General features: G+C 40.7%; 3 protein-coding genes across 12 annotated transcripts in view; 1 reads left to right on the top strand and 2 right to left on the bottom strand.

Annotated features, from left to right (window-relative positions):
• The window catches only part of acsl1a (acyl-CoA synthetase long chain family member 1a), a 45,602-nt gene that overhangs the window by 12,236 nt on the left and 9,331 nt on the right, over positions 1-24,035 (top strand). The window contains exon 1 of one of the 7 annotated variants that reach the window (XM_086034728.1): positions 13,515-13,654. The exons of 3 other annotated variants lie outside the window; for them this stretch is intronic. The gene's annotated coding sequence lies outside the window, so the exon portion shown is untranslated. Of the gene's footprint in view, positions 1-13,514; positions 13,655-14,343; positions 14,432-16,810; positions 16,923-22,211; positions 22,290-24,035 lie in introns of those variants that run through there. 3 more of the 7 variants (XM_086034733.1, XM_086034734.1, XM_086034732.1) reach the window with 3 other exon arrangements.
• On the bottom strand, positions 3,656-6,450 carry helt (helt bHLH transcription factor). Of its 2 annotated transcripts, XM_086034747.1 has the most exons (5): positions 6,348-6,450; positions 6,028-6,105; positions 5,520-5,624; positions 5,330-5,426; positions 3,656-4,273 (listed from the first exon to the last, which is right to left on the bottom strand). In XM_086034747.1, exons 2-5 carry the CDS (start codon positions 6,052-6,054, stop codon positions 3,759-3,761), a joined length of 744 nt encoding a protein of 247 aa, XP_085890873.1. In that variant the 5' UTR covers positions 6,055-6,105; positions 6,348-6,450; the 3' UTR covers positions 3,656-3,758. The 2 variants fall into 2 exon arrangements, with proteins under 2 accessions (XP_085890873.1, XP_085890872.1); XM_086034746.1 differs by lacking the exon at positions 6,348-6,450 and having other exon boundaries at positions 6,028-6,309.
• primpol (primase and polymerase (DNA-directed)) overlaps positions 6,028-24,035 on the bottom strand; it is a 36,389-nt gene continuing 18,381 nt past the window's right edge. The window contains exons 15-16 of one of the 3 annotated variants that reach the window (XR_015087322.1): positions 15,085-15,229; positions 14,653-14,976 (exon numbers count right to left, since the gene is read on the bottom strand). The gene's annotated coding sequence lies outside the window, so the exon portion shown is untranslated. Of the gene's footprint in view, positions 6,106-12,561; positions 12,968-14,652; positions 14,977-15,084; positions 15,230-24,035 lie in introns of those variants that run through there. The other 2 variants (XM_086034738.1, XM_086034737.1) reach the window with 2 other exon arrangements.

The raw sequence follows: 24,035 nt of genomic DNA, 5'->3' as shown, positions 1-24,035 counted from the left end.
TGTAACAAAACAAATGTGGGTTGTTGTTTTTTTGTGCTTAAAGGTGCATGTCAGCACAGGGAGGTGACCAGTGTGTTGTTGTTGTTGTTGCCAACAGGGCCTCATTCATTCATTCGTTCATTCATTAACGTCTGCACTGCTCTTACAGTGAGCACGGTGCCAAGCAAGGCTTCTCTTCTGATGGGAAAACTGTTGCTCGTGTGCCTGCCAAGTTTTGGCATTATTAGCCCAAGAGGGGGGAGAGGAGGTGGAGGGGGGAGGTGGCATCGGGGGGATGCGGGGGGGAATGGGCGGGGGAGGTGTGTTAGATAGGGCTATCTAGTGTGGGAATGATCTCTATCCTCTATCCGATCCCGCCACCCCCCCCCCCCACCCCCTTTTTTTTGCTCCCCCGTGTTAAGCCTCAGATCGGATTGTGAGGTGCGTAAAGGCGGCCAATGCGATGCCGATGTTGCGCTCCGATTAACTGTTGGACTTCTCACAGCTTGCATATGTCCAAACAAAAACATCTTTGTACTCACAATGATGCGGGCAACATGAAGTACTACACTAGATAGTTGTGTGGCTGTGAGAGGGATTTGGAGGACGTTTCTATTGAAAAAAACTGGGCGGGAAATCAGAAAAGTGGAATTTTTTGTAAACAACGCCCAGGTCAATTCCTTTGTTTTTGTTGTATGTTGAAGACATTTTGGTTTCATTTTGGTGAATATGAGGTAAAAGTTTAGAATTCCAGCTTTTATTTTGGTATTTACATCAAGATGTGTTGGACAACTCAGGACAGAGCACATTTTGTTGGAAGCCTGAACATCAGCTTATGACGTTATCAGAGTCATAGCGTTCAGTTAGTTAACGTTAATTGAAGTAAAATGAATAAACCGCCTTTCATCTTAAATCGTGCTTCATTCGACTTTATTTTAGCATGTGTCTAACCTATAAAATCAAAACATTAATGTACAATACATTTGATATTATTTATAGTAATACAGATTAATTCATTGCTCTTGCTTGTTAAAAAATATATAAGAGGGACCTTGAAAAAAAAAAAAGAAATCCCATTGTTAAGGGGGGGAAGAAAAAAAAATCACATAGACTATTTTTCAAAATTGTTTGGCCCCAGCGTGCAAAGCATTTATTTTATTTGAGCGTGCAACTAGAAGTTTTTTGGTCAAATATTTTCCACACGCTTGAGGCAATATTGATTTGAAATAGCTACACGCGAATGAAATTGGTTAATCGCTGTACTTTCAAAAAATTCTCATCAAAGAAAAAATCGAAATAGTACGAGTTGAACCGGTTGCGGTATCAATACCAAAGCCAAACGCGGCGCGGCCGTGCGACAGCGCCTCCGTTTACATGACAATAAATGCAATTTCTTTTTATCCGTTCTCACTTTATTATTATTCATGTGATGTGTGTGAGGCTTTTTCGTGTGGATGAACATGCCGAGTCCCCCGCCTCACTTTGTGATTTTGGTCACCATTCATCCGCATGCATGGCCACTGTCTTCTTTTGGGGTTGGGGGGGGCCTACTTAATGCCGCTTAACGTGTTTTATTCAAGCATCCAGGCGAATGATGCAAGTTTATTCATATGCATCCATCACTGAGCCAGCCACCCCGAAATCATTCTTGTGTACACATATCAGCATGTGTAAACAATAACCTCCTTTTATGTCTTTTATTAATATTGAATGTGTCTCGAGATGCCACATGGGGAGATGTGGACTGTTTCATGTCTTCAAAAAAGAAAGAGAACAAGAAAAAGAATTTTCTTGTAGTTTCCTGAAGAGAGAAACTTTGATTTCATGGTGTTGATGACGTTTCTTCGCAGTCATTCAAGGATGAAGCATGATTGTTCGCCTTTCAGTCATCACTCACAATGAGGCGGCTCTCCTTTAGCTGTTTAAAGCCTTTTTAACATCTAAACGCCGCGCATACAACTTTGTTAAGAGAGCTGAGAAGAAATGTGTTATTTCTCTTCCCGGGGCCATTTCTGTACTAACTAAAGTGGAGACACTTCGCTTCACTGTTTGGTCATTGAAATATTGAGATGAAATACTGACATTGCTGATGTGACGCTTTCTTGTGCATTACTATCAAAACCATCGCTGTGTGAGGTGGACATGACATTATGCAAGAAGTAACATGACTCAAAAGAATAAGAATCATTGAAACAAACTAATGGTCACTTTTGAGTGACACTGGCATATGAATCCTACAATACAGTATTTGTATTTTACTTATTGTGTGTGTTGTGGTGTACAAGGGTACCGCATCACAGCATGAGCTGCTTCTACACTGCTGGGTTAAAAAATAACCCAATAGTGGAAATGAAATGAAAAATAACACAATAGTGTTTTTTAAACAGCCCAATATGATTTATTTTTTAACCCATATTGTGTTGTTTTTACATAACCCATATTGGGTTATTCTAAAATAACCCAGTGTCGGTTCATTTTAACCCATATTGGGTTACTTTTTTAACACGACTTTTTTTTCAAATAACCAATATTGGGTTACACCCTGCGCTAGGTTAAAAATTGGACAAAACAACCCAGAAAGTTGGATTAAATTGACCCAAGTTAGCAAGTCGGTCCAATGTTTGACCCGCAGCTATTTTAAGGTTGTAACCCAATATTGGGTATTCAAAAAAAAAAATTGACAATAAAAAAATAACCCAATATGGGTTAAAAGTAACCCTCCTCTGGGCAAAAACAAAAAACAAAACAATATGGGTTTATTTTTTAAAATAGGTTATGTTAAGAAATAACCCACTATGGGTTCGAAATAAATCATATTGGGCTATTTGTGTGTGTTATTTTTAACACGTACGGGGTTATAACCCAGCAGTTGCACGTGCCGCCCCATCATGAAAATGTAGACGAAAAATGAACCTCTTGCAGTCTTATTATAAGTGGTCTGATATGTCTGATAAGTCACTTAATTAAAATGTGTTTTATTTCCTTCATTTTATACTTTTTTTATTTTTATACTTTTTATTTATTTTTTAAAAATTGTATTTCATTTCCCACACACTGCACACAAATGCGAAATATATATTTTTTTTTTCTTCAAAGTCACTGTTCTGCGCTTATTAACACTGCACCTCATTCCAGACTTGCACTGGCCAAAAAAATAAAGCCCTCAGTCTCAACTCTGCCCAACGCAACTTACTACACCATAGATCAGTCTCTCACAGTGGAAGAAAGGATTCAAACACTGAAATTTTATAATGAGCTCAAATAGTCTTTTTAAACCGTCAAACAACACCACTTAACTAATTCATCTATTTTTTTTCTTCTCATATTTACATGATTGTTGTTGTTTTTTTTGTTATTGTTGTTGGGATGTCTATGTCGTACTTTGAGTTTGTCTTTTTTGTTGTTGGTTGTTCATGTAGTATTAGTGGACAGTTCTTGATTTCGCTCATGGGATGAACAATCCTATCTATCTATCCATCCGTCCGTCCGTCCGTCCGTCCGTCTGTCTAGCCTGCTAGCTAGCTATCATTTGTACAGCTATCATGTGTACAAAAATGCCAAAGTACCATCCATCCATCCGACTGTGTAGCCTGCTAGCTAGCTATCATTTGTACAGCTATCATGTGTACAAAAATGCCAAAGTAACAATACATTTTCCCCAAAAAAATTTATTCACATCATGTACACTTTACAAGTTCCATCTCATCCTCCACATTGATATAAATAAAACTACAACAAGGCAACAAGTGTGTGTGTGTGTGTGTGTGTGTTAGTGTGTGTTACATGGCGTGTTGCGCACTGTGCAAAGCGAACGTGTTGTGGTGCGCGTGGCCGAGCAAGTTGAAGTAGTGATGATGCTCGAGTCCTTGCACCGGCGACAAGTAGCCAGCGTGCTGCTGCGCATGCGCCGCACTTAACGCCACGGCGGGCGGGTACGAGATGGCCGGCCCGCGGGACGAGCCGTGCCAGGTCAAGTGTCCCGGCGGACTCTGCTGCTGCTGGTGTTGCTGGTGCTGGTGCTGGTACAGCGTGGCCTCCGTGGGGCTGTGTAGGCTCGGGTGCTCCGGGGACGAGTGCAGCTGGTGGCCCAGGTAGTCCGACGCCTCGGGGCCGGCGGAACCGAACACGGGCTCGGTGACCGCGCGCGATTTGGACTGCAGGAAGGCAAGGATGCGCGCGTACTTGATGTCTTTGGTCTCGGCTCGGTCTTCTGTGGTCAGATAGTGGACCAGGTTCTTCATGCACTCGTGGTAGCCGTAATGGAAGTAGTTGGCGAACTCGTTCAGCAATTCGCCTGCAGTGACGCACACACAACAACTTTATTATTAAAACTATCTCGTCAGATGTTCCGATGCGTAATAATGGACGTGGAAATGTAAATTCAAATTCACTTTGTTGCCATTTTCAGTTTTTTTTGTCCCGCATTCTGCATACTGACTGTGATATTTTGGTGCGTAAAAGTCGTTTACCAGCTCAACGTATGTAAAATGTAGCGTTTTTATTACATCCTTATGTGGTCAATTATTTTCTGTGCTTTGTATTCCACGTACAACGTTTATCAAGAGTGGTCTATTTGCGGGCATTCGTGGTAGCCGAAGTGAAAGTAGTTAACGAACTGAACCCGCATCGAGTTGGATATTCTGATGCGTGAAGGTAGCAGTGGAATAATTTAACCCAAATTAAAAAAAAACGACAGCCCACCCTTCTAATATATCCTCTCGTTCTACTTTTTAATAAATGTATGACTGTTTTCTCAAGTTTCGATCCTGTCCATGCAATATCTCCTCTAAAACACTGCAGAAATATTTTAGAATCAAATTGTCATACTTTGGTACATTGAAAAAAATCGTGTTGAATTTAGTCAATTTTATCTCATCAAGTGGTTGCAGGAAGTAAGCGCATCTGGATCTAGGGGAATCTTTCATTTGTCATTTTAATTATTATTATTATTTTTGACATGCGACCGTAGCAGTCACACCCGGTCACTTCATTAGGTACTCCTGCACATGCATGACAACGTTGATCCACTATAAAAAAAAGAACCCCCCCCCCAAAAAAAAGACTTTAAAAAGATTATTTGAGTTATTAGTTTAACATCGTTTCTTGTTGTATATTTTTACTTTGCTCTCAGCATGAAGTGCAAAATATACAGCCACAATAAACATATTGTTCAAATGAATACGTCTCTGAAAAAACTGATTATAATCTACTTAGTTCTCTTTTTTTTTCCTTGGTTGTGCTGTGTTCGTGCATATTCAATAAAACTAAGTTACGACAACTAACGTGCATGTTAGTGCTGTCTTATTTGTCATTTTGAAACTAAAACGCCCCCATCGAGTTTTCTACTCACCCTTTTCTCTCCCTCTTGGGAAATCTGCAGAGTGGAGAGCCCTCAAATACTGAACTGTCATTTCCAATATCTCAGCCTTCTCCAGCTTCCCAGAGTTCTTTAGGGGGAAGGAAATGACATTATAACATGCAAATATTATAACCAAAATATCAATTTACACCTGTGATCAAATCGTCATCATCATCAATACCTGCTTGGCCAGCGCCATCGGTACAGTTTTCCCCAGTTCGTTTAGGCAGCGATTGATACGATCCCGTCTTCGTTTCTCAATCACTTTGTGAGAAATGGGCGTTCTCTGCAAACATAGACATGAGTGAACCAACACATCTTTAATGAAAGGTGTTCTTAGTTCAAAACAGAGAACGACATCCACTTGGGAGAGGAACGAAAACGCAGCGATATGCGCGCCAGGCTGCGTTACGCACAGCTTCCGGCAGATTTTCTGCTTCAATTACGTCATCAAAACACAAGTAGACTCCAGTGGGTGGATGAATAAAGTATATTTAGCACATTTCAAGGGATTTGTAGTTGAATGTGGTGATGTAATCTGTAAATACGTCAGCGTGTTGTTTGAACGACGCGATGGAGTTGCGCACACAAAAGCGTCAGTTGAGCGCCATAAAAATAGGTGGAGACAAAGTTCAAGTAATACACATTTTTTCAACATGACATTCAAAAGGAGAGTGGCACGTGCTTACCTTTCGTTCCTTCATTTTGGATGCCATAGAGAGGAAAATCTTGTTGTTTTTAAAAGGTCTTCCAAGGTGCAGTTGCAGCTTGCAGACAGACGCGATTGCCGTGGAAAGAAGAACGAAATGTAAGCAGTAGAAAACAAGGCAACCCCTTATAAAGGGGCTCATCCAGGGGGGATTCACGCTAAAATGTAAATTATTCCACGCAGGGATTAGATGGGGGACCATGCGTGCACGCTGGGCTAAATGTGCGTTTAGGATCAGTTGGAGAAACAGTTTGGGGGGGAAGAAAAAAAAAGAAGACGAGGTGGGCTAGGGGGGCTAACCTGGCTTTGTTAACCCACGTGGCTGCTTGAAAGCCACGTGATTCGTCGTGGGATCCTATTTGCATTGTCGAGGGTGAGGCGGGAAACCTTGGAGCGAGAGAGGGAGGCTTTTGACGCACGTGCACGAGCGCGCGGCCAAAAACAACCAAACAAGAAAGAGAAAGAAAAGAAAGAGAAGAAGTCGTCTGGGTTTTCCTCACACGACGGCCTGTTTAGTCGTCTTTCGTGTCCCCCACACACTCTCTCTCTCTCTTTCACACACACCCACGCACACGCACACACTCCCAGTGTCATGTACGGCCTGTCCACTGCCATTAGACTAATTAAGTAAGCTTTTAATAGGCTGTTCCGCCAAGTTTAGGGAAGACCTTTTTTGGACACCCCCTTAGCGTCACACGATTTACTCTCGTGTTGTTGTTGTTTGGACCTTTTTCTTTTATTTTTCTGCCTGTTCTTTTCTTTCTGTGGCGAGGGCAGGTGCACGCATGCTTGCCTTGCGGGGGCCTGCTGGCACACGAGCGTGGTCCGCGTCAAGGCGCACGCGAGGAGCCGCCACTGGAGACCCCTTTTTGGAGGGGGCTCAATTTGTATCCTATTATCCTATAAGAAAATGTCTATTCAGTGCCATGAATAGTTTCATTGGCCTAAATTTTAATAATGCTCTGCGAAGAAAGGGAGAAATAAAGAAGAATGCAGCTGGTGCGAGCGCGCATTATCCGCCGTCACCTGCGAGATGGATAGCCTGGAGACCCCTATTCATTTGCCTAATTTCGGTCAACTTAACAAACTTTGGGAGAAATTATACTGCCATTGTTGCGAGGGGTGAGGCCTTCTGATCGAATTAACAGCGTGTTTTGATCCGGTAAATGTCATTAGAAAGCGAGAAACAATCGCGTTTCAAGGCGCCCGGGGAATGCGCCAACGCGGGGACGCCGAGGCGCAAAGTGCACAAAGGCGGCTGCTGAAGGCCCTCGAAGTTTTTCCCCTCTCCAAACAAAGGGCATTATTTTATACTTGAATACATTTCGTACAACAATTGGCTGTTTGCTTCAAACATATCTGCAGCAGCAAGGTTAACAACAGGTTTATTGTGTGCGTGCACCCGGACGGCTCTCATGCGCCAAAACAAGGCGGCTCGCATGCAGTCTCGCCTTTTCACGGAGCTTTTCATGCCCAAAAAAAACAAAACAAAACAAAAAAAAAAACTTCGCCCGCCAAGCCGCTTGTCTATATTTGATCCCGCGAGCGATGTCAAAGAATTAAAATAAAAAAAGATTGAAAAAGAGCATGGGGAGGTTGTGAAAGAAAAGCCTCAGCAGACGTCTGAAGAGTTTTGGAGAGAGCTTCTTTTCGGGGAGCACCATGGAGAGAAAGGCGCGAGCGAGCGCGAAGAGGGCATAAAATCCAATTACTTGACTGTGCACTTGTTTAAAAACACCATTTTCCCTTTCTTTTAATGTGTTTGTACTTGTTGCACCCGTGTGTGTGCCGCACAACTTGAAGCTTCTGCTCGCTTTGGTGGAAAACGCCAAAGCACTAACGCGCCCCCAGTTTCGTGTGGCGTTGTCACCGCAACACTTTGATGATCACTTAGTGAACTATTGTATAGTAAACTAAAAAAAAAAAAAAAAAAAAAAAAAAAAAAAGGAATTTCCCCAAGGTATATTTTACAAGGACCGCAGCTGTAAAACCATTTGGAACTGCCATGCGCTGCCATATTTACAAATGAAGTTAGTCAATGTATTGAAAGTTTATTTATCCCTCTTTTAAGAATTAATACTCATAAAAAATGAAAAATACATTCTTTTTTAATACTGATATAATGTAACTGTGATAAAAGCAGCTCCCCTATAATAGCTGCCAGTTGACACAGAAGTTAATTGGAACGTAATGACACATTTTTAAGAGTGATTTTCTCATCTTGCAATGCACCATTGGTCTATTATCTCACAAAAGCATAAAACAATTTCTCAAACTATAAAATCGGCATACAAGCACAATGACAACGTGGCCAAAACATTAAGAGTGATATCCCAATAAATAAATCATGTCACCTTTGCACTATTACGTAGAAAAATATGCTACGGATGAAATCTAACATTTGTTGGGGGTGACGCCGGAGAACAACCTAATAGTGCGATGTAAGAGTAATTGCACCACTACTACAGTAGGTGGCAGTGGTGCTCCCATTGTCAGCGTGTGCGCAAGGCACTCTAAAAACAGGAGCCGAGTTGTCCTATCATAGTTCCAACCCCCCTACAAAAAAAAAAAACATTTGCACGTGCTCATTGTAGCCATTAATCCGAACTTCCTCATTTTCAATAAAAGAAAATAGCATTTTATTCGTTTTTGTTTTGTAAGTTGTAAAGTTGTCTACATTACGTTTTTTCTTTTAGATTACTAAGGTAGGATACAATGATATGAAGGGCTGTACTTAATTTTTAGACAGAACGTATTTATAGCCACGGTGGAGAGTTGGAAGGGCGTGAAATGTTTTCTTCTTTCTAGCGGGGGAGTAGCAGAAAATAATTTCGAAGCACTGGTGTAAGGTGATAAAGTAGGGGAAAGACACGGACTTGATTGCACAATATGTTGAAATAGTTGATATGGTTATCACATCCATACATGATAAAAACACTTACAGGAGAATTTTAATGGAAGTCTCCATGCAAGCTGTTGGGTGACGGACTAACAGAGTAGTGTGTGTATGTGTGTGTGTGTGTGTGTGTGTTGTCTGGCGTTGCTCCATGACCCGTGGTGACCCCTGCCCCCCTTCACGCCACACACACACTCGTCATTCTTTGGCTCGGTGCGCCACCCTCCGCCTGAAGAGAGTCACGCCACACAGTCCCCATTGAGCACAGCACAGACAAGCACGAAATGGCAACTTTACACGCTTCATGAAGATTAGAATTCAGTCTATGCCACGAGTGTACCAAAAAAAGATGTTCTATGTGGTTATTATCACAGGATTAGTTTGCTTTCATTGCATTTTTGACGGAATCCATCAGTATCAAAGGACTGAAGAAACAATGTCAACGACATTAATTAATGTGTTAAAAGAAAGATCGTGATATGATGCTGTTTCGTACAAGTAAATAAGAATTCAATAGGAAAGTAATTTATTTCAGTATGTCAAGTTAAAAAGTGAAACTCATGTTGATTCATTCAACAGGAAAATATTTCAGATTGGCCATTTGGTTTCTATAGTCTTGTTTTGTTGTGGCTTATGTCATCTAATTTTTCGGGACAGTGAATTTGTTTTTCTTTTTTTTTTTTTTTAGCTGTAAGCTATAACCCTAAAATTAAAGAAATGAAATATTTCACTCCATGTTGAATGAATTTATAAAACATATGGGATTCACTTTTTAAATTGAACTATTGAAATACATTTTGCACAATATTCTAATCTATTTAGATGCACCATACACGCAGTAACTACTCTTGCTCAAACTCTTGTTTATAATTGTGGCTGCATGGCAGTCCTTTCCTACTGCATTACATCACACTGCGTACATGTTTCTAATATTCTGACCTGCTCATATTTGCTCAATATGACATCAATCTGGATGAAAATGCTGGTTTATTTTACAGTTATGTCAATTTGTCCAAACACTTTTAAGCCCTAAATGATAGCGCTCAACAGAAAATGGTGCTGACTCCCGAGTGGTAACTTAACATTTTATTATATTGCTTCATTTCAAATAAACTGTGGTGGTGTATGAAGGCAAATATTATGGAAAGTCTTTCACTGTCCAAATATTGCAGGATAGAACTTGTGATGGATAAATACAGCTGATGGATGGATACTGAAAAGAGACGTTCAAGTGTTCATTGACGACAATGCTCATTTTGCGCCAATTTCAAAATACAATGGACAAATTCTGGTAGAAAAAAAATAAAAATACAGAGTGATAGAGTGGTGCAGGAAGTGTTGAGGCATATACGGCAAACCGTTTAAGTGTTTATTGGATATCCTTGATGGCCATCTTAATGTGGAAGTCAACGCAAACATTTAAAAAAAAAAAAAGTTCTATGCAAGCCCACTAGTTGAAACAAGGCATTCTGATAAATATTGCGTTTGTGGAATAAGTGTTAATCCACTCGTTTTTAGCCATCTCTGGGGCCGGCCATTTTGTCACTTCTGTCGACTGAAAATGACATCACAACTGCTCACAACGACCAATCACGGCTGAGATTCAGAAAACGGGTCAGCCGTGATTGGTCGTTGTGAGCAGTTGTGATGTCATTTTCAGTTGACAGAAATGACAAAATGGCCGCCTCCTGAGATGGCTTAAAAGAGGTGGATTTTGCTGCTTAACTCATATTCCACAAACGCAATATTAGTTACAATGCCGTGTTTCAACTAGTGGGCCTGCTGGGAACATATTCTTGAAAAAAATGTTTGGGTTGACTTCTGCTTTAATGGGCTATTTAGGACAGCTTTGGCAAACTAGTATGACAGCTACTCAATGCTCATTTACAACGCAAAACTGCACTAGTTGACATCCACACACTACGCAAGTAGCAACTACTGGTGAAGCATTCCATGTTAAGTAATAGAGTTTGTGTGGTTTCACTGCTAGTACATTATGCAATTGCCAACTAATGCACAGTTTTGCCTCACTAGTAACGTGTAGTCCTACTGCAGTAGTATGCCAAAGCTGTCCTATCAATGAGGACAAAGAGCATACTAGTTCATGGACCTTAACCCGTTATAGCGCACTCATTGAAATACTATGACAGTAAAAAAATTAACTTTAGTGTGTTATCCGGGGCCATAACCAGAGTTAGAATAAATCTTTAAAAAACAAAATAATTAATCATATTAATAATTAATTAATAATTCAGATCACAGTCATGTGATCTGCGATGTGGGGTGATCTCTTCTGAATGGTTGAGTGAGGGCCACATGGTTCTTGACCTCACTGAGGTACAAGAGGGTGACCATTTGCAAAGGGTGCGGAAATGACCAAAAATAGTCACTTGGCCTGTAAATGGTTAAGATGGATATCGACTAAATGCTCACATGGCTTTATGGAAAACCATTTGAGCATTTAGTCCATATCAATGCTCTCAAATAAGTGCTCAGACCGTACTAGTACATGGAGATCACGGACAGCAAATAAATCTGTGGTGTCCAAACTACGGCCAACTGCGGCCCACAACTGGTGCAATTTTAATTGGCCCACATCGAATTCCAAAAATATGAATTGAATTGAATACGTCCCACATATGAAACTTGCGCTTGAACGCATTGCACTTCTTAGTTTCAACACTACTGTCTTGAACAAGGCAGTTCCCCGCCAAACATGAAAATTCAAAAGCAAAATACCAACAACGACCAAAAATGAAACACAAACGGACGATTGCGAGGGCAGGAAATTTCAGATATGGTAGGGAAATGAATTTTTCTTCACAGAAGATGTCTTTTTGACTTGCAACACAACTCTTGCAGTGATGAAAAAGGAAAATGTCATGTTGACACTTTGAAACAAAACATACAACTAGGGCTGCTCGATTAAGCAATTTTGAACCGTAACCGAATTTTCTGGATAAAACAATGTTAAAAACGTTCAAATCGGCACGTTCAATTTTGTTATTTTTAGTGTATCTAAGTGTAGCCCATTTGTACTTTCTGTATTGTATTGTTTGTACATTCTCTTCGTATTTGTACTTTCTGTTACTCTTCTCTTCGTATTAAGATCTCTGTTTTCCGGTGGTTACTTCCGTGTTTTTCATGTGGTCACGTGAGCAGCGCGTTCAATCCAATTGCTCAAGTGCGGAAACGTCCGTTGGCCGAGGAGAAGTTGACACACGTGGGGGATTGTTTGCTGCATGAGCCGACTGCTGAGTGAGGAAGTGAAGTGAAGTGGAGCGTATGCTCAACTGACGGATTTGGGCAGGTCGATGGGGAGCTAGGAGCCCAGGATTGAAACTTGGAAATTGCCTGGAATAGAACTGAACCATTCTGAACCATCCCTGCTCTGGTCGGGCTGGTAGGAGGCTGCATTTTAGCCTGCCGAGACCCTTCATTGAATTTAAATTGACTGGCATTTTGAGTTCAAAGAAGGAAAAAATAAGTTTAAATAAAAGACATTCAAAATACTTCATTTTTCATATTTTTTTTTATTTTACAAAGAAATCATAATCGTATTCGTAAAATCGCGTTTGAGAGAAAATAATCAGGATTTTCTTGTTAGGCAAAATCGAACAGCCCTACCTTCACTTCTTACACCGGTGTTGAAAGAGAAGACAAAGTTAGGAGAATGACAGCAAGTTTGCAAGGTTAACAACAGTATGTATTTAACAGTCTTTATAGAAAACCATTTCAGCATTTGTTGGCTGTCAAGGATATACCGTTCAAGGTCATGCTAGTCGCAGCCAGCACAACCTTTGTTCTCGTACAAGGACTTAAAGCTGGATATCAAATAAATGCTCAAATGGCGTTCAATGCCTTCTGATTGCTTCCTGGTTCTTTCCTCCTTCCTTGTTGTGGTCGCAGTTGTGGTCTGATGTGGTATGTGACGATGTTATGAAGTGGGCCTTCGCTCAAGTTCAGACAAGTCCAACATGAAGCATCTCTACATCTACATTGCTATGAATGATACTTGAGGAATCTGCACGTGAGCATCAAACAAAAGAACGGAAGCGATTAACAAGAGAACTACTCACACTATGCTAAATGTTTCCATCTTTCAAAACAGTTCCGCTTTTTGTAATATTTTGCATATCTATAGACACTTGACAGTAAAAATATCAAAAGTAGCATTCAGGATGATGTAGTTCACTTCTACACCCTGGCAAACAGCAAGCAAAATAACAATCGTTTTTACATACAAATCATCTGTCAGTGTCATTTTTTTTTTTGCATCAACTCCGAACGATGTCATTGTGCTAAATTAGCGCGTCAAAATGTGACTTGTGAGTCAACTTAGTAGGTAAGTATTTATTTAACGGTAGATGAGGGTCACGTGTTTGACAGGAGAGAATGCAAAGTTTAAGGGGTAAAAACTAAAGAACACAGCAAATACACAAACATAAAAGGTTTATGAGCAAGTTTATCAAAATGGATCGTTAGAAGCATTATATGGTGTGCCTTAAAGTGGGCGGCAAGTGGAGCGCTTCATGACGAGCCTCACCAATAGCAGCTTTCCTCTCAACTTTCTAGCAACCGCGTGAAGTAACGCGGTTTCTGATTGGCTGATTTGCTATGATTTTAACCAGTAGCGTCTTCTTTCTGAAGCGTCATTTTAAAGATTGTGCGGCTTTCAGTCTGTCACGGGTCAGTACAAATATTTATCCGGGTAAGTGCAATGTTTATCGTTTTTTCTAAACTTGCTTTGCCGAAGTACTAGTTGTCTTGTGTACCGGAACTATGTTATGCTCTCCTCTTTTCATGCTCTTTGGTCTTACGGTTCTCAACATGTCAAAAAGTCTTTATTTCGTTTTTTCTTCGTGAACTTGTGCTCTCGTTGTTTACGCTGTCATGACGGCGTCCGCATGTCGAGATCATCGCTACGCATTAAACACCGCGTGGAATTGAATCTAGTCGAGGAAAAGATGAGTTGGATGACCATGCATGAAAGAATTACGACTCCTTCCACAAGTTTTGTTATAGCGCTTTGAAAATGATGAGCAGTCATGGGCTCGTTCTGTGTCGGGTCAGCCCAGTTGCCAGGCAACCGTAAAACTGTAAAAGCTGCATGCAATTCAGCAGCAACGCACTGTATTAAATCACGACAGCTGTATTAACTTGGGAAGCTTTTTTTGTGATGCAGATACAAGAAAATTCGGGTGCAACGCTTGGTTTATGTTTCAAAAATGAAAACATAGCATGGAAAAATGTATATCAAATCCACACACAGTGGCAATGGATGTTGAATGTGCAAAGTAAACAATATAGGACATAATACCATATGGTACTCATCTAGTGTGTTCACTGATCTATTTGTATTTAGCAAGAATATATATGTTAGGTTTATTGTGATTTCAGTGCAACATTGGTCTATGGGAAGAAGTAGAAGCTGTCTCTGAGTCTCGTTTTTTTCGGGTCCTGATGCACCTGCTAGGCAACAGGTCAGGTGGGTGGAGTGCACTCTAAAAACAGTTGGCTTAAAAGTAACACAGTTTTGGATAAAAAAAAAAAGGACAGATCCACTAATTGCGTCAATTTGGCCCACCTTGCATTTTTTTGTTCAAAACATGTATGTGAGGCTGGTGGTGGTAGGACCCAGAAGGAGACATAAAAGTAACAAACGTTATTAAAGAATCAACAGTAACAAAGAAACTGAAGACCGGGCGTGGCAGCGGCTGAGTGCTCAAGACTTGGGGCTGTGAAAGAACAAAGAAAGGAGTCCAAACAAAGCGCTTGGGGAAACCCGGGAAAGAACTCTCAAAATTAACTGAAAATCACTAGTACACGCTAGGAGTAACATCGAAGTGCAAAAGATATATTAAACCCAGCACAAGGAAACAACTCGAGATAATGATTTGCCAACACCTGTTCTTGGGAAGTGACAAGACGTTCTGGAGAGGAGTGGAAATCTGACCGGAAGCTAAATATTGGATGTGATGAGTGATGGGGCAACAGCTGTGAGGAGCTCGGCACACCTATGCACACCCAGCCCTGAAAACAAAAACTTGCACAGGAAAGAGAACTACTTCAAAATAAAACGGCATAGCAAACAATTCACAACAGTACCCCCTCATCAAGAGGCAGCACCTGGGGCCCTACCAGGCTTGTGAGGGGAATTCTGCGTCCCGAAAGAGGCCAGGGTCCAGAATGAGCGAAGGAGACACCCACGAACGCTCCCCAGAACCTAAGCCTCCCGGTCCACGAGGTACTTGAAGCCTCGACCACGGCGGCGGACATCTAAAATCTTTCGGATGATATAGGCCGGATGATTGTCAATGAGAAGGGGGACACATCAGAAGGGTGGCAGGAGGCAAAAATGAAGTGTTAATATAAAGGATTTAATTAAAGGAAAACAAAGAGGCAAACAAGGCACTGGGAAAACAAAAATGCCTAAAGCGGAAGTCAACCGAAACATATTTTTTTTCCAGAATATGTTCCCGGCAGGCCCACTAGTTGAAACACGGCATTCTGATTAATTTTGCGTTTGTGGAATATAAGTTAAGCAGCAAAATGCACTCGTTTTTAGACATCTACGGGGGCGGCCATTTTGTCCTCGTGATTGGTCATTGTGAGCAGTTGTGATGTCATTTTCAGTCAACGGAAGACAAAATGGCCGCCCCCCCCAGAGAGAGCTAAAAACGAGTGGATTAACACAATTCCACAAACACAATATTTATCAGATTGCTCTGTATCAACTAATAGGCTTGCATAGAACATATTCTTGAAAAAAAAAAAATGTTTGCGCTGACTTCCACTTTAAGTCCAAAAACAAAAACGATCAAAGAAACTAAAACGCTCGGAAAAAGGACTCCGATTTACTGACGAGACAACAGACAATTGACAAATCCCAACAAACCGACAAAGACTGAAAGAAAGCAGGCAACTAAATACAGATAAGTTGACGAGACAACGAGGAAGACCTGGACAAGACACATAGGATAGGAGGGAGCTGATTGGCTAACACCTGGGACTGGGATGACAAGCACAGGTGGACAACCCAACAAGAGACAAAGGAACAAAAGGAAAAACATGAAACGAAACCCAAAAGACAGATTATGACAAAACAGCTCAATTTTCAAGGTTGTTTTGTACAAAACTACCAATTTTTGGGTCTAATTGACCCAAGTATTGGATGGGTCCATTTGTGACCCAAAGTTGTGTTATTTTTAACCCAACTGTTTTCAGAGTGTAGGTGTTGTCACTTGTGATGGAAATGCTATCCTGATATCCTTATCTACGGAGTCCCTTGAGGTGACATGGCAGAAATAAATAATAATGCAATCATTGCGTATAGGCGAGGGCACACACGTCACTTTAGATGCGCCGTATTTATCAGATGTTACGCTAGCTTGGTCAAACTTACAGATTTGACTAGAGATTGAAGTAGATACTTGTGTAAAATAGACTGGTAAAAGAAGGTATGATTCAATTGTTTTATAAAGTAAAATAAATGAATTTTTTAGTCAATTATATACAAAGGCTTTTTACTGACTTAGCACAATAGAAAAAAACAACCAGGTATTGAGTGTTACTAAAACACTAAATGATATCAGAACTTTTTTTTTAAACTTACAAACAATTAAAAAAAAAAAAAAGGAATCACGTTACATTGCATGTTATTTCAGAGCTGGCTAGCACTGGTTTGACTTTTATGCTATCAAAACCAAAATGTGCTCCCATATTGCTTAGCTGCAATTGTGAACCAAGGTACAAAAAAATGTTGAACAAACTAAAGATAATACCTAAAAACATAAATTTACCAGTATTTGTTTTTGCAGATTATTTTTTCAACACCAGAAACAGGTGATTTTTAGGCTGGCACGCTCTCAACAATGGTTGACTTTACCACTCTATTTGTATCTTTATTTACATCATGTCGTCATCCGCGGAGGTTGAAAAAAGTGACAAGCCCATTTTGACACCTTAAGGAGAGAAAAGTAAGCTTAACTACTCAAACACAGACACCTAAAAAACGAAATCTACTTAGTTACGTTACTAACAAAGTATTCTACTTTGTTACTTTACACCACTGCTATATGCTAAGCGAAGTGGCTGGTAGCTTGATTTGACTTCATGTTGCGTTTGATGTCTGTTGGCTTGATTAGACTTCATGCTCAGTTTAATTTTTGTAAACAGTATCAGGTTTTGGGTATCCAAAGTATTTGAAGTAAGTTAGGTACCTGCTAGATGAGACTTTATTCTGGGCTAGTGAGTAGTAGCATGATGCGGCTTTATGTTAAGCTAGTTATCGGCTAGATAATACTTTATTCAAGTAGCTTCTTGAAACCTAATTCTTAGTGGTCTTTTAGGTTAGGCTACGCTAAGCTAATTGGCTAATTGCTTGACTGTAGTTGTTGCTCACACAGGTGTCTGTTGGCTTGTTGTGACCTTATCCTAAGATCAATTCCTGGTAGACTAACCAGGCTTTATGTTAAGATAGTGATCTAGATAAAACTTTCTGCTAAGTGACTGGTCGTGGTGGGATGAGATGTAATTCAGTTATAAACATTTTTGGATAGAGGCCGTGTGAATATAACAGCAGAAGTTTTCATTAGTTTGTGACTCATTTTCAAACTGTATGTAAGTGATTGGCTGCATGCAAAGCAAAGCTGAAGCGATATGGAGAGGGCGGGACAGACTAGTTACCAAGAAGATTGAATTATCTTTCTGGGGAATACAGATGTTGCTTTTAATGTGGTTGTTTCTCGAGTTCTTATCTGCAAATACTCGCTACCGGTTTTGACACGTTGTGATCACACGCAGATCTAGCTGCTGTTTACACAGTAGGTAACAGTAGCGGTAGGACAGGGACAGAACGAATTTAGCCTGGAGTCAGGAGTCAGAAAAGTCACCTAAATTGAATTAAAAGAATCATGTGACAGTGCCTCTATGGAGAGTGGCGCCTGCATGGAGAATCAGGAAGAAGTTACCCCAAGCAGTTTTACACCATCGGATCATTATGTTATTTATTCACACTATTAGATAACACACAGCACAGTCTTTGTCATCAGTCCATTGGCTGTTTCGTGGTCATTTGAGTGCATGCAGTGATACATACGAGCTTGTCTTATAAATGTCACAGTTGTTGCTTTAAGTGGATTAGGGTGGACAGGGACATTTCTGGATGATGTCTGTGTCTATTAGGGCAACAGTAAAAAGGAAAAAAAAAAACAAAAACACTAGAATCTTTTGAGAATAAGTCTTGTACGCTTGGCACTGTATATGTGGATTTTGATTTGACTGCTGATCATGAACTAAAAAAACAAAAACCCTTAAAATTAAAGGTTTTTTTTTTTTCTTCCCAAAAAAAGTACTTTATTTGACATTACTTTTAAGACGAAAGTCATATTTTCAAAATAAAAAGTTGCACTTTTGTATGTTTTTAGACAAAAATATATGGGTGTTGTTTTGCTTTTCTAACACTTGCGGGGTTTCATTCAATTTTCAGGCCCTCCTTAGATGTATTATATATATATTTATATATTTGCACTTTTACTTGTAAATTAAAGACCAGAAAAACCAAGACTTAATTTTGTCATTATGGCCATTTTCTGTGTACTCTCTTGCAGAGCTGGACATCGTCTACCCTTCACTAAATTCCCGTCTGCATATTTAGCATCCCGCCGTGTCCAAGTCCACCCCTCGTCGGAGACAGCCAATCAGTGTCGAGCACTTAATTTACATGTCACGCGCAGGCGCCGCACAAGCATTCATGCCGCTAAATACAGAAAAAAAAAAAAAATCAAATAAAAACAACAGGCACACATGCACAGCGTGAATCGGTGAAATAACAATATGGGGGACCAACGGGTATACAACACTGTTTTATTTATTTATTTATTTGGCTGCGTGTCAGGAGTGTATAAATATGCAAGAAGGGAAGGCAACGGTTAGATGATGATCTCGATCTCTTGTATGTATGGACAGGGCCTGATTCACTTGTTCCTTCGTATTACTTGATATTTATACGTCGGGCTCACGCGCTACCCTCATCGAAATGAATGCTTCAAGCAGTTTTGAGGCATTTCCCAGTGTAATGTGACTTAGCGCCAGAGTTGTCTCTTTGACCTCATGCGCACTGATGCTGTGTTGGTAGCAAATGACAAACGCCCGCCCGACCGCCAGCCCGCCCGCCCTTTGGCCCACTTAACAAATCTCGTCCTCCCCCTCCAAGCCCGTATGCCAAGTGTCTTTCTCCTCTCTGGCCATGTGACTGGAGGTGTACAATTTCATGTAGGAGGTCCTGACCCGCAGCGTGAGCATGCCGCCGCCAGTGAGAACTGTTGCGGTGAGGCTACAGTAAACCGCTGCCTCGCAGCTGACGTGCAGCGATACCAATTCCCCCCCCCACTCTCTTCTCCACGCTGCATATGACACATGGCATATGATTTGTTATTTGTAGTCAACAAGCAGCGTGAGGATTCAGTGACAGCAAGGCCCGCCAAACTGGTTTTCCCCACCACAGCTTTATACAAAACTGATGGGATAACTTGGGATGAAGTCAGAAGAAAAAAAAAGTACTAAGCAAACACTACCTTATTTACTCAATACAAAATTGAGTTTGGAAGTGAAGATAGTTTCCAGCTTTTTGGGGCGACATAAAATGGTGGAGCAAGCCAAATGTTGGGTAAGGCAGAACAAACGCAATTCTGACAGAACATTACAAAAATAAATAAAAATAAAAGAACACAGTTTGAGTGATTTATCCTTTTGAGATGGTTTCTGTTAAGTCGTTTTTGCATTGTTTAGCTAACCGTGAGTGGGTTTTTTTTGCGCCGGCTAACTCCTGTCGCATAGGTGCCTTCTCTTTGTCCCATAAGAGAGCTTTACTGACCCATAAGTCAGGGGGTGCCCGTTGCGTCATTCGCGATCGACAAGTAGCTCGCGAAGGGGTTGTCGGTCCGTGGCAAAGCGTGGCGTTATCGTAATCGCTGCCAGCCTTCCCTGTTTTATGCGATTGATATAAGCATTTGTGGGCCATTGATAAAAACATTAAGTGCAAGTACCGTTCCAACATGACTGATAGCGCCTGTCTGGATTCCAGCCCTGGCTGTTTCCAAGTAAATAAGATGTACACTAGTCGTGTTGTGCAATACGGTTCATGGAGTTACGCAAGGAACGCCAAAATAAGTTTTACATATAATGGTGGGGTATTTGAATGTCTTGTGTTCAAAACAAAAGTGGGAAAGCAAAAATCGGGTCCCCCCCCAAAAAAATCATGTTATTTTTGTGTTTTTTTTTTTTAAAAGAGCAAATAACCACCAATTAACCCTTTCGTGCATAACGGTTACTACAGTGGACAGCTATTTAAAAGTTGCTTTCGCCTATATTATTAATGAATCAAAATTTTCAAAAATATTTGTAACCCTTTCATGCATTCATTATGATTTAATGTTATTTAAAATATAAATATATTTTTTTTGGTTGAATTAATATAGGCGAAAGCAACTTTTCAATAGCTGTCCACCGTAGTGACCACTTTGCATGGAAGGGTTAATTAGGTCGGATCTTGTAGAATGCAGCCATATGACATCAGCCTTCCCCCGCAAATCTACCCAGACAGTAGTTTTGACCCCCCCGCCCTGTTTCCTCTTTGTCATATGACCTGTCAAACAACCCACCGCATGCGCATGTGTTTCAATGTCGCAACTTCCTGTCTCGTGTTGGAAACGCACGTTTGCGCATGAGCTGAGCCCATCTTCATGCGTTGCGTCGTTTCCTATGACCCGACTGCCCTGCTGTCCCCTCTCCCCCACTTTCTGCTCGAGCCCGTGTGGGTGGGGGATGGCTCCATGGGGTGACCCGCAAAGGCGATCTGTCATTGGCTCGCCGTCCTCCCGGGCCAAGTATGGAGAGTGGAGGTGTCGGCCGTTGGCAAAGTACCTTTTGCCTCCAATAACGCTCGGCCAAGAATGACACTGATGGAATGTGCTCGCAAACTGTAGGTCAGGGTACAATGACACAGTGACTTTCATATTGGCGAGAGATGAACTCAAAGGTCTAAAACTTTTTCCACATACATAATATCAGCATTTCTCGAAATCTGCGATAGTGAGCGCTTCTCCTTTGCCCTCCTTTGCCAAAAGAATCCGTCCAATCGCGCAGGTGGGCCGTATCAAGATGCTGATCACACACCTTGATCAGTGCACAGGCGCACTGCCCACAATAAAAGGCCACTCTGATAAATATGACATATGGCATAAAATTCATTGTGCAGTATAATTTCACCCGTAGATGGTAGACTGTATATATTGCGGTAAGGTGCGTCGATTTCAGTATGGGTCGAACTGTTTCTGAATGGGTACCTACAGTAAAGGCATGCTAGCAGGTATTTGTGTTCTTAACGCAAAACAGTCAAGAATGCTACTTCAAAAAGATTGATTGTACACAACTGTAATTATAGCAAAAAATAAAGATAAAAGCAGTGTGACAATACAATGTAAAATTTGAAATGAAACATGACTGCAGTGGAAAACACCGCTAACCCTTGTTCCTTCACTTTGCTCAAATAAATACATTTACCATTAAAGTGAAAAGCAAAATCAATACATAAAACTAGGGGTGTCCAGAGCCGATCACATGATTGGAAATTGGGGCGATCACGGGATTCTTGGCATTTTGGCTGAAAAAGATCCACTTTTTATTTATTTATTTTTTTTAAATAGCCCGTTAGCCCGTTTATTGTGTTTCCCATTATTATGGCAAAGTTATGTGGTTTGAGATACACAATATGTATTTCTCTTTGTTTTACATTTAGTTTGACAGTAGGCTTCAGATGGGGGAGGTAACAAACAGCTTGAAGCCTGTTTTTTTTTTGTTTTTTTTTTGAGGGGGGAATTCCTCACTATCTGTCTAACGGCTGCTTGGTCAAAAAGTCAGTTGAGTTCAGCGCCACCATCGAGCACTTGAATCTCGAGTAAAGGCAGATTTAGGCCAAACAATCTGGAAAAAAATTGAGAACGTTTTTGTTTTTGTGCACGGATTATCTCAGGCCTTTATTTTGGACCTTATTGGCACAATTTGTTGTGTTCTCAAAGCAAAGTCAGGAACAAACAAGGTTGTTATAGAGGCGGCTGTACAGAACGAGAAAGAAATCCATCTTATGCTGGTCCTCGGAAGGTTGGGCAGTGACGTTGGTCGCGTGTGTGCGTTTCTGTTTGGGAGGGGAGCTAGGGGGCGTGTTTGCGCTATTCTTAGTGTGAGAACCTCAGAGGTCTATTAGAAGTCACCGAGTCCTCCCTCGTAGAAACCACTGAAGTTCTGGAAAGAGTTGTTACCTCTCATTCACTACACCTCGCGGACGTGTGAGTACGGTGATTGATTTTGTTGCCGTGTTGAAGCGCATATGGCCAATGAATGAAGCTGTGATCCGACTCTTGTCAGTAATTGTGGTGTTTGTTTTTGAATTGTCCTAAATATAACACACAACTTGGGAGAGAGGACATTACTTGCTATTTAATTTATTGAGGTATGAGCTGAAATGCTATCAGACAAAAAAAAAAAAAAGAAAAAAAAAAAAAAGGTAAACATGACTTTTTCCCAGCACGCACTGGTCCCATTGGTCACGATAGCAGCGTTTAATTATAGAAGTAGGTGAGAAGTCAATTGTTTCTACCGAGGCTGTTCATTTACCCCTTAGCATGTGATGTAACAGTGGGTTGTCCAAGACATTCGTACGCTACCGTGGAAAATTTTGGGGGTCTGTTAGAAATGGCATTATTTATGAAAGAAAAGCGCAGTTTGTTTTCAGTCAAGATAACATTAAATTAAGCAGAAATATAGTACATTGTTCATGTTAAAAAAAAATTCTTTGAAAAATTTGGATATTTATCAGACAATTCCAGTACCTGGATTTGATTCCAGGTTGTAAGTTTGTAACGATTCTCAATTATTATTATTTTTTTGATAAAAAAAAAAAAAAAAAAAGCATGGTTTAAACAAAGGCGCGAACAGTTATTTTTGTGATGAAATCGTTTGAACTTCTCCGTTTTTTCATTTCAGAATCTTTAAGAACTTTACTGTAAATTTCTCAATTGGCTGTTTTTAACCAGTATATTAGTATCAAACCTATGAAATTGAATTTTTCACAAGAGAGCATTATTTCTGCGAACATCAAATAAATGCAATACAAAAATGCAGCAGGAGGATGAGGGGGACGCAAAGAAAATCTAAGCAGTCTACAAAAGCATGTTGAATGTAAACTAAATATTAGCTGGCAATTTGCATGAGCGTGTTGAGCCACGCTTTTAGTTCCGGTTGAACTTGTTGCCACAGTATTTGCATTTGGCACATTTTTCTGGTTTACTGAACCAATTCTGACTTGGGTGTGGTACCAGGTGACGGGTGGAACCAAAGTTCCAGGCACCGCAGGAAGGTGGGACACCATCAACTCTTTTCCGTGTATCTCCACTTCTAATCTCTGACGAGCAGTATCGATTAGCGCAATTTGCGAGTTTGAAGTACACACTCCCTGTATGGTGTTCCGGTCCCACTTGATTTTCGATGCCCAACACTACCCCTAACCTTAACTGTACGCTGGTAGCCCTTTGCAATTCCACCTGGCAGTTTTACCTGAACGAAAGGTGCACCAAAGTCAATTTGATGCTGTACTTGAACCATTTGGAGTATCGGCGTAGTTTTGGTCTCTTTTTGAAGAGAACAATTTTTCGGAATCTTTTTAAGAGCTAATGGCACTGAATTATGGAAGTTTGAATACATAGAAAACCGTGGGCCGGCCTTCTTTTATGTATTATATTAAAACGATTCTGACAGTTGAGGAGAAAAATTCAAAGTGTTGCCTTCAAAAAGAGACCAAAACTATGCCGATACTCCAAATGATTCAAGTACAGCATCAAATTGACTATGGTGTACCTTTCGTTCAGGTAAAACTGCCAGGTGGAATTGCAAAGGGTTTTAACAGTGTTTTTACACATTTTTGAACGGTAGTATATCAAGACTGACAGAAATGATTTCTTTCATGCATCTTTATGTTGGATTATCCTTACCTCAGGCTCATCCAATTTGCATCTGTAATGAGGCGTGCTTATAAA

Source organism: Filicampus tigris, chromosome 6 (assembly GCF_054856515.1).
Source record: "Filicampus tigris isolate MCC_2025a chromosome 6, RoL_Ftig_1.0, whole genome shotgun sequence".
NCBI lineage: Eukaryota > Metazoa > Chordata > Actinopteri > Syngnathiformes > Syngnathidae > Filicampus > Filicampus tigris.
This window is presented reverse-complemented; position numbering and strand designations above follow the sequence as displayed.

Coding starts and splice junctions, on each gene's coding strand:
- helt (XM_086034746.1), bottom strand. CDS start 6,249: ATGGTCCCCCATCTAATCCCTGCGTGGAATAATTTACATTTTAGCGTG. Junction 5,427..5,519: donor CGATGGCGCTGGCCAAGCAG/GTATTGATGATG, acceptor TTCCCCCTAAAG/AACTCTGGGAAGCTGGAGAA. Junction 4,274..5,329: donor CCCAAGAGGGAGAGAAAAGG/GTGAGTAGAAAA, acceptor GCGTCACTGCAG/GCGAATTGCTGAACGAGTTC.